The following is a 12219-nucleotide window of genomic DNA, read 5'->3' as shown; positions in this document are numbered from 1 at the left end:
GTGGCAAATACTTGAGAAAAGGGTGAAAATTGACAACTTTTATTTGGATAGACATAACATAAAATAACAGAACACACACAGAGAGACAGACGAGACAAACAATTCTTCATATGTACTGTAGTAATGTTTAAAAAGTCAAGTAAACACAAGTTTGTAGCAGATTTTTGTGATCATCTGATTTAAGACTATGAGGAACTTTAGTTGTTTTTTTAACACCAGTTTGCAATGGCTTCATCACGGTGGTCCACCTATCATCCCGCCATCAGTCCTCATCATCTTCTTTTTGTTTTTTTTGCCTTTTCTACTCAGTCTTTTTTATAGCAGTGGCTGTTTTGGTCTTTCCCATGTAAGCCCCCCAGAAGAACTGCACAAAGAGCACAAAGTAGCTGAGGTACATGAGCGATGACCACACGATGTTATGCATGTGCGATGGGCACTCATGGCCCTGCTGCATCCAGGAGTACACCAAGTAGTTGACCACGCAGCCCATCAGCATCTGAGTGATCTGTGTCAGCGTGATGAACATGGCAAAGTTGCGCGACACCTTGAAGCCGGCCGCCCGCAGTGCATAGTAAGAGTACATGACGGCGTGCACTAGGTAGTTCATGGTCATGAACCAGCCCCCGCCAGCTACCATGTCTTTGTACGAATACCAAGAGTACAGTAGCACAGTGATGTGGTGGTACCAGTGCAAGAAGATCAGCTTCTGCTTCCTTAGCACAATGAACAGTGTGTCACCTGCACGTGGACAAAAACATTAAGTTCGTTAATGGCATCCAGTCCAAAGAAGGGTCAGACAAGCACATACGTTCACCGAGTTCTTGCGTGTATGTGTGTGTGCCACCTTATGTTTAGTTTTTCTATTTCAAACTAATAGAAGACTATGTTTCCTGTAACTGCATATGTAGGGACATCATATGCATAAGCAAGGGGGGGGGGGGGGGGGGGGGGGGGGGGTTGTCGCGCACAACAAAGGGTACAAAAGAGTCCAGATACACGTCGCATATTGGGAAAAAATCCTAACAGGGTCAGATTTGCCTGCAATGTGAACCTGAACTACTTACCCAATTCTGGTGCTTTGCTTAGCACAAATGCGTAGGCCCAGAATTTGCTGACGGGCCCATTGTAAAAGCTCTGGTCGCAAACTGACTGTTTGAGCCCTTTGGTCATGAGGATGTATGTCATGTAACTTCCAGTGCGGACAGCGCCAAATATACTGCATGGAAAACAAAGAAAACCAATCATTGAACAGAGGCCTTTGACACAAAAAGCCTTTTTGTTCGCTTGTTAATATTCAGTGCTGCATGACATTATACAACATTGGATCGGATTGCTTTAACTGGTTCTTCAGTCAACAACATCTAGCATACATTAGCACAATAGCTACAAACTAAAGGCTGTACTCACACCAAGGTGTCCTAATTGAGAATTGATAGTGAACCACAAATATGAGACCTAACTCATTTACTGCTGTGGACGTTTATATTCGGAATGCAACTGGTTTTCAGCAGAGATATGACACTGCATCTCCTGCTTTGGCTGGATGGACAGCGGCCGGTAATGACAGAGAGGTCTGGCGGCGCCGGCAAATGCTAGCGGGCAGAGAGCTTCTTGCTTGGTTGGCCGGGCAACGCGGCCGGGAGTTCTTCCTGGCTACCTTATCAGTTGTGGCTGGCTAACACGGTCTGCGGTGGGCTCAGAGCTTTATTAGCTGCGACACGGAGCCCATTGTGCGCCTGGTAAGAAACTAAAATTGTTCTAATATCATCCGTTTAGCCGTCGAAAGCAAATTCTGCCTTGACAAGCCTTGAGCCTCATTATCAAGTGACAAAATGGGTATACATTGAACCCTTGCCTGGTCGCTATTTGCTTTTCACACACACATTTTTTTTTAAGATTCATGAAAGTCGCAATTGGCGTCAAGAAAGTATGTGTAAACGATACACATGACTCAGCACCTAACATTTTTGTATGTCAGTCATTCAGGAGCTACGTATAGCCTGGGTAGTTCGTGGACGTTACGACACATTTTAAAAGTAAAATAATTTGCATGCCATTTATTAAGGGTAATGTAATTTGAGTTTGACATGACAAGCTGTGTCAGGATCATAAGTCCTGTCATATTTACGTGTGAAACTCCTAAGCTCTCAATTTGTGCAATTCTTATCATGGTACACCGAAAACTCGATAGAACGCGCTTCGAATCTACGCTACATTCTGTCTGACGCTTTGGTCATAGACCCCAATTTTTTGTGTTGTAAATACTTTTTTTTCTTCTAACTGTGATCAAAAATCTTAAAACATTTGGAAAACAACACGCTTTGCTGATGCCCAAAACGTTGGGATGTAGCTTTGGTTAAATAAAAATATTTCAAATAAACTTAGAACAAGAACAGTTCTGTTTAGCGGACACTGCAAACGACTGCACTGATTTTGAAGTACCGTATTTTCCGGACTATAAGGCGCAGTTTTTTTCATAGTTTGGCCGGAGGTGCAACTTGTACTCAGGAGCGATTTATGTGTGAAATTATTAACACATTATATCATTTCACATTTCTTTATCCCACCTGAAAACGGCGAGTGTAAGGGACCAGAGCACCAGGGGCTTCCTCAGCTCAAACTTCTCGCGTTGCTTCATGACATGTCGGCCGCCGAGGATGCAGGCGGCGTAGAGGGCGGAAAAAAGGAAGGACTTCTTCCTGCACAAGGCAACCAACAACATAAATGCATACTACTACAACAGTGGTCAACAACATAGTCCGTGTGCATCTCAATAAACTAGAATATCACCGAAAAGTTCATTTAGAGCAGTAGTTCTACTCAAAACCTGAAGCGCGTATTGTACAGATTCATTCAACACATAGAAAACCACTTTTCAGAAGACAGTCCAATTGATTGGTGCCTGATTTAATGGAAAGGCAATGGTGGCCAGGGCAGGCCAAGCAACAAATGCTCACCTCATCACTGTCTTGTTTAGCAAACAAAATTGGAGTGACAACTACAAACGCTTTTTATGCGGCTGACGTGATTTAGTTACATTGTTCCGACTGCCCCCGGAATCTTATCAATGGTGCCGTTTCGCCTCAAATGCCTCGCAGTTGCAGCCTTTCTCTGTTCAAGATAAGCGGGGGCTGGCACTGCTCTGCTGAAGGCCAATGTAAACGAAGGGTAAGGTACACAAAACAAGGACTAAAAAGTAAACAACAAAATACAAAACATATACTTGTAAATCCAGACGTGAGAGATGTGTGACAACTGTTAATTTGTGTCCATCAAATGACAAGAAAACAGAGGCCTTTGCTCAGCAGCAACGCCAAGGCCAGACTGCAGGATGACATCATTCCTTCTCAATGCACCTCAGAACAGTAGGGTGGGGTGGGGTGCGGTGCGGTGGGGATCAATCGACATTGTATTCTCCTTTCAAGGCTTATACATAGTCATCTTGTTATATTTGGCATTGGGCACCAAGATTATGATTAGATTGTCGATGTAGTATCACTTCAGTCTTTTTTATTTTCTCATTCATTCTAATAGCACAAGTGAATGAAATAGAGTAATGTTGAGGGTGGGATGGAAGATAAACCGTTAAACAGAAAACAATGAGACTGAAAGCAAGAAGAAAGCGAAAGAAAGTGGAAGAGAGAAATAAAATAAAAGGAAAACTAGAAGAAACCGAATTGTTTGAAAAGAAGGCAGGCCGATAGGTAGTACTAAATGATGGTTGTCAAGAGGGAAGGTGGGAAGGAAGGATGGTCTGAAAATAAGGTAGGGTAGAAGGAAAAAATTTGGCATGAAAAAAAAGGAACGTAAATCAGAAGAAAGGGAATGAGGAAACAGGAAGGAGCGGGGGGGAAAGGTTGCATGAAAGGAATGAAGGGAAAAAAAGATTCAGGCACAGAGAATGAGCCAAACGTCTCCTCAGTGAACCAGTGCTCAATTGGCGGCCCAATGGTGGTTTTCAAGACGTGAGGATGACTCCAGACAGCAGCAACATGCCTAGCCAAATAATGCAGTGTTTTTTTTTTTTTTTCCCCACCTATGGTCAAATTATTTGTGCAATGTTTGACACATCTTTGTGATGTCATCACATCAGACATGCGACATTTGCAATGTCATGAGCAGCATGGAACGCAAGACTGGATAAACTGTAACATTCATGCCAGTATGAACTACTGACGTACAAATTGGGAGTATGGTAAAAGTTGTTTTCTTAGCTTTTCAGTTGAAAATAATGTGCTTTTGGTGAAACCGTCCTATGTTCTCCTGCCAATTACGGTCTTGAAACATAGGTCAAAAGTCCCCAAAACAGTTGGCAGCGAGCAGGTTGGCTGCTCAGAAAATAGCAGGCAGTCAATGAGTTCAATCGGCCAATCATAGCTTTTTTCCAAAATGTGCAATATCGTCACATTTTGGCTGATTAATCTATTAGTCTCTGAATAGCTGGATGGCGTTTGAGTGGTGCAGAATGGGTTCAGTGCACTGTCTGTCTTCTCAGTAACCTACTAGTGAGAACTCCAGCCAGACCTGTTTACAATAGTGGGCTGAACGGAGCATTCCAAAAGGTATGTTTATGAAATCAACAGTGACTCAACATGTTTCCCATTTTAGTTTAACTCTCTGTTATGTGTGCCTGACAATACGTACTTCGTTCGTTCGTTCGTTCATTCGGTCGTTGCATTGCTATGGTTTTAAAGTCTCGAAATTGACTGTTAAAACAAATCAACTTCATGGCTGAATTCAAAACAAATTGATACAACTGTTAGCCAAACGTCTATTTGCTATTACTGTATTCAAATCAAATGTTATTCTGGTCAAACCTCCAGTTTATACAGGTATTGCTGTATTCAAATTATGTTATACTAGTCAAATTTCTGTTTTCAACTTTTTGTTCAAACTTCTAGAATAATTGTTACTGTTGTATTCAAATCATGTGATACTGGTCAAATCAATGGTTTTCTTACTTTTCTCTTTATGGTATATAGGTCGCACTGTAGTAATTTAGATTGTGTGTCTGGCAGTGAAACCTTGGTTGTAATCAGGACGGGACTAGATAAGTAAAATTACTTCCTCCCGCTTCCCTTTTCAACAAGTTATGTCAAACAAATGTGAAATGAATCTGTAATACAAGTGTTGTTTATGTGTTTGCCTAAATAAACAAATGAAATCAAAGTTGTTCCACCTGTACAATAACCAGATTTGCAGCAAGTACAAGACCAGAAACATTTCTAAACTCATTTCTAAATAGATTTATTTGTACACTACCATTCAAAATACATGTCCTTATTTTAAAAATTAAATTGCTATTTTTTCCAGTGACCTAATCAGGAATACGCTTTGTCCACTGTTAATGTAGTAAATGACTATTCTAGCCGCAAACGTCTGTTTTTTAATGCAATCTCAGCATAGGTGTATAAAGGCCCATTTCCAGCAACCATCCCTCCAGTGTTCTAACGGTCCATTGTGTTTGCCAATTGTACTAGAAGGCTAATATGGATGATTAGAAAACCCTTGTGCAATTATGTTAGTTTTCATGGAAAGCACTAAATTGTCTGGGTGACCCCAAACTTCTGAACGGTATTGTATGAATAATTCGCAAAGGTATAATATTTTTTTTAGGTAGTTTTTAATTTGTCCCTAAATTTTTCTCGGTTTAAAAATTAAACAAATACTGAAGGGCAAAGTATGGTAAAATGTTGTATCTTTAATTCATATGTTAGGTATAAGTGACAGAAAAAACATGATGCTAGGCGTGTATTCTTAGAATTAATCATTCGATTAATCAGTTATCATTTTACTATCTTTCAAATACCGGCATCAGCCTCAAAGAATTCATATTGGTTAGGCCCTATAATGTAGGCACGGGCGAGATAATTTGACAAGTGAGGAGAGGAACCACAGTGAATATAATAATACAGTGGCATGATTAATAGAGACTGAGAGGTGACTGGTAGGAGCAGGAACCATGTGCATGTAATCCAATTAGTAAAAGCACCTACGGCCCTGATTACATCACGCATCTAAAAGAGCAAAATGAATTGGCCAACATGGCCACAAAAAAAAAAAAAAAAAAAGTTGGTAGTAGGTGAGCAATCTCATTTGGGCCGATCATGTTGAACTACTTGAACACATCGGGGATCTAACACAGTGTTTCATAACATTTTAGGGATTATAGACTGTATGTTTACACAGCAATGATTTTAATTTAAAAAAAAAATCGTACACAAGAAAAGCCTGTACCAATTAACAAATATCTTTAATAATGCTTCAGTTTAGCCTCACACGTCTGTATCGGATTGGAGTTTATTTGTATGAAAGCGTGGAGCTGCCAATGTGGGCTAACATAACTGGCAGAACGTAACTGCAAATAAGTTCGAACGTTATCTGTAGCTAAATGCTACAAATGTAGCATTTTCCCAAAATGCCACAGGGTATTGACTTGTGCACATGTGAGTAAAAGAAAGCTATTTTCTTTTAAACGTTTGGACAACATTACAGCAATGAGTTTGACAATTAATTCAGTAAAATTGTTTATTTCTGATTTTATGGTTTTATAGTGGGTGCAGTGCTAAAGAGTAGACAACCCCGGTGAGCGTTGTGCAATTGCTCCACGTGTCATTTACGTCAGGCACATACTAAGGGTAGGGTTGTGCTGACAGTGGACAGACATTGGAAAGAAATATTACCTGTCACTTACCATGTTTGAGCAACAAATCAAGATAAATTCTTTGAGGCAGAGTCATTTAGTGATGCAATGCTATCCAAGTGAGTCAGAGGCAAAGATGTGCCGAGATTTTACTACGTTTTTTTTTTTTAATCAACAACTGGGGAAATCTACAGTTAAGTCTCTCTGAAAGTTCTTCACTCCTCTTACTCATATACCAATGTGATATATAGAAGAATAATGCAGGAGTCGAATTGAAAAACAATTCCAAACATTATACCAAATCCTTGAAGATCAACAAATTATTTTTAGAATTAAGTTGGTACCTTGGCTTACACGTTTAATTCTTTCCAAGATCCCAACTGAACTGACTCCAAAGTCAAATCAATTAACCACTGAAATGAATCAAAATACCATTAATGCAGTGCAATCTAAAGTAGCTCGTCACAAGACTTTGAATTTCATATTTGTGATGTTTGGCCACTTTGGCTGTTCAATAAACTGTGGCTCTGTTTTTTCGCCACTTCAAAAAAACAGAAGCTTACATAAAGCTTGATCGTTCGGATTCAAATTTTCGCCATGGTTCAGACCCTCAAAAGCTGCAGCATTATTTTCAAGACCACACCCTCGAAATAGACTAATTTTAGTCAGGCAGTTTTTAAAACTGTTAACAGCCATCTTCATAATGTGTGCCTTTGTCAAAAGGCCCTACAAATCTACATTTTTAGCACAGTTTATGCCTTGGCTGTATTTTGAGGAGGTGGCCCCCTAAGCACACAAATGAGCCACTAGTCACAACATCTTTCTTGACTGTGACGCAAATGTAAATAAAGTACTACTTTCATTACCTTGGCAATGAGAGACTTTGAGATGGCAACTTGTTGAGCAAGACGGACAAAAAAAAAAACCCACCTCATCACAAGGTTGTGATGAGGTGGGGTTTTTTGTCAAATAACTTTCCACCTTTGACATGACTACGCAAAATGCTGCCAAAGAGGCACAGACTAAAAACAAGAACAAAATCTTCACAATTGTGTGGTTATTCTGCTAATTTAACCCCGCAATGGCACAAAACAAGCACTTCTACTGTAAAAACAAATTGAAAAAAAAAGTTTGAAAAGTATTATTTTGATGGTTACACACTGCTGCCCCACGCTCCTGTACTCATGACATTATCTCCCTATACTGTGTATATAGTTTGTGCAACTCTGGCTTTAAGACGGAAACAGTAAGCGTTGTTTAAATAGCAACTTTCATCTGGTAAATGACAATCAGACACATTCTTTGTCTTTGAACTTTTACAGTCCTTTCTTGGCCTTGATGAACTTGTGGTTGCTTATGTAAACTGATGTCCAAGATAAGGGCATAGCAAATGACATCTGTGAGACCGTCCGTCAATCTATGGGCTATGTAAACTGTATGCGTGGAGTGAACTTATCAAGATGAGAAAGTACACATAAATGAACAATGAACTTGTTAGAGTCTTTGCTTGCTAATTATATTTTCTTGACACTTTTTGGGGTAGCTTCTTTTGTCCATTCCCTTGGTAAACTAAACCGCTTTGGGAGAAGCCCAACAACAATCCTCTTTGATAAGCATTTGTGACTGGTTGCACTAGTTTGGCTATGGAGATAAGGTTTCAGGGCCCTTGATGTTTATGCTGATGAACATTTGTTGCTCCCCTGCCTCCTTTGCCCTATAGTTTAAGATTAAGGACCTCACACTTTGCCGAGAAAGACCATGTGGGTGACATCTACTACAAGACTGAAGCCTGCATAGCAGATCTGCGATCCGATTGGCTGCTGCTCTGTCAGCAGACATCAGAAGAGGCGTCTGATTGGTGCTTTCTTAGTGCCAGGGGATGGCAGGCTCCCGTGCTGCTGACCCATGCGGCCTCATACATTCACTGGAAATGAAAATGTGATGTTATGTGACTAATGTTGATGGCAAGTTCATGCAGTGAGCCTTGAATAAGTCAGCAAAGGACACAGCAGATGGCTGAAAGGCACTACAATGCTGGCTCAACTCTGCCTTTAAAGTATTTTGTGAGAGAATGTACATAAAATTAGACATTTGAGGTATACAATCAAAACGTTTCCCCATATAGCGAATGGACCCTACCATTAAAATATGCAGAGGCAACTCAATTGTTCTGCACAGCACTACCAGGCTACAATATGAGCCACATTTTGTCCCATCAAGCTGCAAAATGATCTCAATATAGCCCATTTTGGACTCATTAATTCGCTGCATATCAAATGGCATGATGACCTTAGCATCATCATGGTGCTTGATATCTAGAGGTTGATAAGGGCGGAGGATGTGAGCAGTAAATCACACAAGATTCAAGGACATCCCACTGCGGCTTCGGACATGAGGCGGATAAATCGCCAGCGCGGTTAGATTATATTTTATCCGTACTAGGCGTTGGGTGCTGGATTCGACGTATTTAACATGGCACAGTTGAACGTGGTCTTACCAGTTCTCCTGCATCCATCGGATGGCCTCCTCCTCGTTGAACTGCCTTTCGAACTCGTACTCTTGGAGGGCTAATACCGACATACTGGCGGCGGTTGGGGAGGCGAGCTCGGGCGTCAAGCTTAACAAAGGCGAGAGGCTGTCGTGGTGCCAGTAGAAGTAGTAAGAGGTCTGGTATAGGCGAAGCCCGCCAGTCACATCGCCCTTGCCGCCGTCAGGACGTCGCGATCGCGCGTGGAGTCAAATTGACAATCCTGATGCACTGACTGAGAGCGAAGACAGGATAACGCTGCTCTTCCTCCTTCGCCGGCCGGCCTTCTTCACCATAGCCACGCCCGCCACTCGTTGAATTGATGGATCCCGCGGGTCCTAGCGCCAGCCGAGATTTTTTTTTTTTTTTTTTTCTTGCTTCGTCGCCCTTCGGTCATTTTTTTTTTTTTTTTTTTGCTTTGATTGCGATCGCCAATCTGAATATACTGTACGGTGGCTGTGAACTTAGTTCAACTCATCTCACAAAAAGCAGCATTTTGGCAACTATTGAAAAAGTCATCAAAAAGAGACGTCGAGTTATTTAGTGGCACTACCAGTTGACATTTACCGTCTTAACCTACTGCTAACAAACAATACAAAATTGACAATTGGCAACTAAAGTTGTGGTTTTAGAACTAAGTCCAAACGTCCGCTGGAGGTGCTATTTATGGGAAAGAGAGGCACTTCACTTTTTCCCACCTGGATGTTTATAATCAGTATTTTACAATTATCGTTTGCCATCAACTTCCGTGTTTCTAACATTCCCAGCATTTAGGTTTCTCCAATGATGTCTTTTTATTATCAGAAATGTTTGTTTAGAATTTAGAATCATTGAATGAGTTTTTTCAAAGTAATTGTCGACTATTTTATCAAAGCAGGCTGTAAAACCTCTCCAAAATGTTATTTGATTTAAAGGGATCAAGCTGAATTTACATATTGATGCACTGATGAAGACGCAATGAAATATGTTATTCACCAGTGACTGGAGTAGACCTCCAAATACTATCATTTATTATGTTTCATTGATCTTCGTACAAACAACTATGCTGAAATATCAAGAAATCAATTGCAAAGAGCAAAGTGTAATCACGTGCGTCCTATCACAATCCCTATTTGGGGTAGAAATAAAAGATCCAGCAGGGTTTGACATTTTGATGAAGTATTTAATATGGGTATAACAATGTAAGTTACAAGTAGTAATTTCACTACCAGTCATGCAATTACATCGAATAAATATGAATAGTAAGACACTAAATAAGTCCTTCACGCATATTACCAGCAAGACGAATCATTCACAATAGTTAAGATCAGTGTCGAGAAAGTTTATTTTCTACATGAACTAGTTCAAAGTTCAGTTCACAACTTATAAATTAAACTAGTTCATTTTTGAAAATGTATGAACTAAGTTCATCGTTCAAAAAATGAAAAGTTAATAGTTTTTTTTATTTCTGCCAATTTTTTTGTTGTTGTTGTTGATGCGAGCCTCCGATATATTGGCATTTTCTCATTGTTTTCACTCATTCCATTCACACTAGTATGCAGTTGCTCCTATTACCCTACAATCTGAAATACAGAAAATTAAACAATCTTATTAAGAGTAATTTGTGGTTCAACACCATTGAGAGTACTACTATGTCTTCTAAAATTCTTGAACGCTCTCACAGAACGATACCATATTGGTGCCGTTTGACAAGAAAGGGCAAGTGGGGATATTTGTGCGACCAGTTTACATCGTCTCCATGCACATGTCGCATTTTGATTTGCGAATGTTTTTCGCCGCAGTTCCCATATCCTTTTCCCCCTGCCTATTTAAACCTTGTTTATAGTGTGTTTAGCGGGGTTTTATTTTGATGTCTAAGAAGAGAAAACCTGGCATCCTTGAATGAAAGTGAACTCAAAACCATTCATTGGCCCCAGAATGAACGCATTCACAAAAATGTTCACGAAGCAAAAATGCATTGCGTTCAGTTCATGTTCATCCAAATTATGAATGAGTTAATGAACGTTTGTTCATTGAACATGAACAAGTTCATGAACTTTCGGTCATTGAACACTTCAGGTACAACAGTGGCAGGCATAGTCGATTATGTACCAAGGCTTTGACTTTTAACCCACTTTCTTGTCTGTGTGAATGTAAAATGTACATAGCAGTATAGAAAGCGGAAAGATAGACTATTGTTTCCACAAAAACATTACTATGGAAATATAGATTTGACGTGTCATTTTCTTAGAAACAAAAACAAAGGATTGGTTTCTGTCAGTGTAGCTGTGTTTGAACCCTTGAGGCACACTCAATAGGTATAAGGAATATCCTGTTGTCTTGGTATGGGAATGTCACTTGACGAAACTGTAACACACCCTTTTTCTAAAAACACAAATCTTCACTTCACTCCCTAGGCCATTACCGTCCATCCGTCCATCCATCCATTCGTCCGTCCGCCCAACCAAACCACCGATTGATAGATTGGTCTGTTTGTCCCTCTGTCTGTCTACCTGCCTGCCTGTGTAGCTGTAGATTTGACGTGCTATTTTCTTGGAAAAAAAACAAAGGATTGGTTTCTGTCGGTGGAGCTGTGTTTGAAACCTTGAGGCACGCTCAACTGCTGTGAGAAATACTGTGTTGTCTGCATGGGAATGTCACTGAACCAAACTGTAACGCACCCTCTTTCTAAAGATATACAAATCTTACCTGCGTCACTTCCTAGGCCATTACAGTCCATCCATCCGTCCGTCCGTCCGTCCGTCCGTCCGTCCGTCCGTCCGTCCGTCCGTCCGTCCATCCATCCATCCATCCATCCATCCATCCATCCATCCATCCATCCATCAGTCCATCCGTCCATCCGTCCGTCCGTCCAGCCGTCGGTCCGTCCGTCCATCCATCCAAACCACCAATCAATCAATCGGTCTGTCTGTGTGTCTGGTGAGAAGCACAATTTCAGCCTACATCACAAGATGTGTCAGTTTATTTATACGTAAATACTACCTTCTGTTCCTTCGATCGCTGATTCACTCATTTCGCTGTCAATAATAAAGAGATTCAGCTTCCGACA

At 40.6% G+C, this 12219-nt stretch overlaps 1 protein-coding gene across 2 annotated transcripts; it reads right to left on the bottom strand.

The window, feature by feature from the left end:
• Positions 1-23: 23 nt before the first annotated feature.
• elovl6 (ELOVL fatty acid elongase 6) lies at positions 24-9475 on the bottom strand. Of its 2 annotated transcripts, XM_088380116.1 has the most exons (5): positions 9141-9475; positions 8384-8567; positions 2568-2699; positions 1065-1216; positions 24-738 (listed from the first exon to the last, which is right to left on the bottom strand). In XM_088380116.1, the coding sequence occupies exons 2-5, from the start codon at positions 8401-8403 to the stop codon at positions 302-304; spliced, it is 741 nt and encodes a 246-aa protein (XP_088236242.1). In that variant the 5' UTR covers positions 8404-8567; positions 9141-9475; the 3' UTR covers positions 24-301. The 2 variants fall into 2 exon arrangements, with proteins under 2 accessions (XP_088236242.1, XP_088236232.1); XM_088380106.1 differs by lacking the exon at positions 8384-8567 and having other exon boundaries at positions 9141-9473.
• Between the last annotated feature and the right edge of the window lie 2744 nt (positions 9476-12219).

Source organism: Syngnathus floridae, chromosome 1 (assembly GCF_059516105.1).
Source record: "Syngnathus floridae isolate MCC-2025c chromosome 1, RoL_Sflo_1.0, whole genome shotgun sequence".
NCBI lineage: Eukaryota > Metazoa > Chordata > Actinopteri > Syngnathiformes > Syngnathidae > Syngnathus > Syngnathus floridae.
This window is presented reverse-complemented; position numbering and strand designations above follow the sequence as displayed.

What these genes read in the sequence shown, in the direction of transcription:
- elovl6 (XM_088380106.1), bottom strand. Translation starts at nt 9,223, where the DNA reads ATGTCGGTATTAGCCCTCCAAGAGTACGAGTTCGAAAGGCAGTTCAAC. An exon ending in CTTACACTCGCCGTTTTCAG is followed by an intron (nt 1,217 to 2,567) that starts GTGGGATAAAGA and finishes TTTTCCATGCAG; the next exon opens with TATATTTGGCGCTGTCCGCA. An exon ending in AAGCAAAGCACCAGAATTGG is followed by an intron (nt 739 to 1,064) that starts GTAAGTAGTTCA and finishes GTCCACGTGCAG; the next exon opens with GTGACACACTGTTCATTGTG.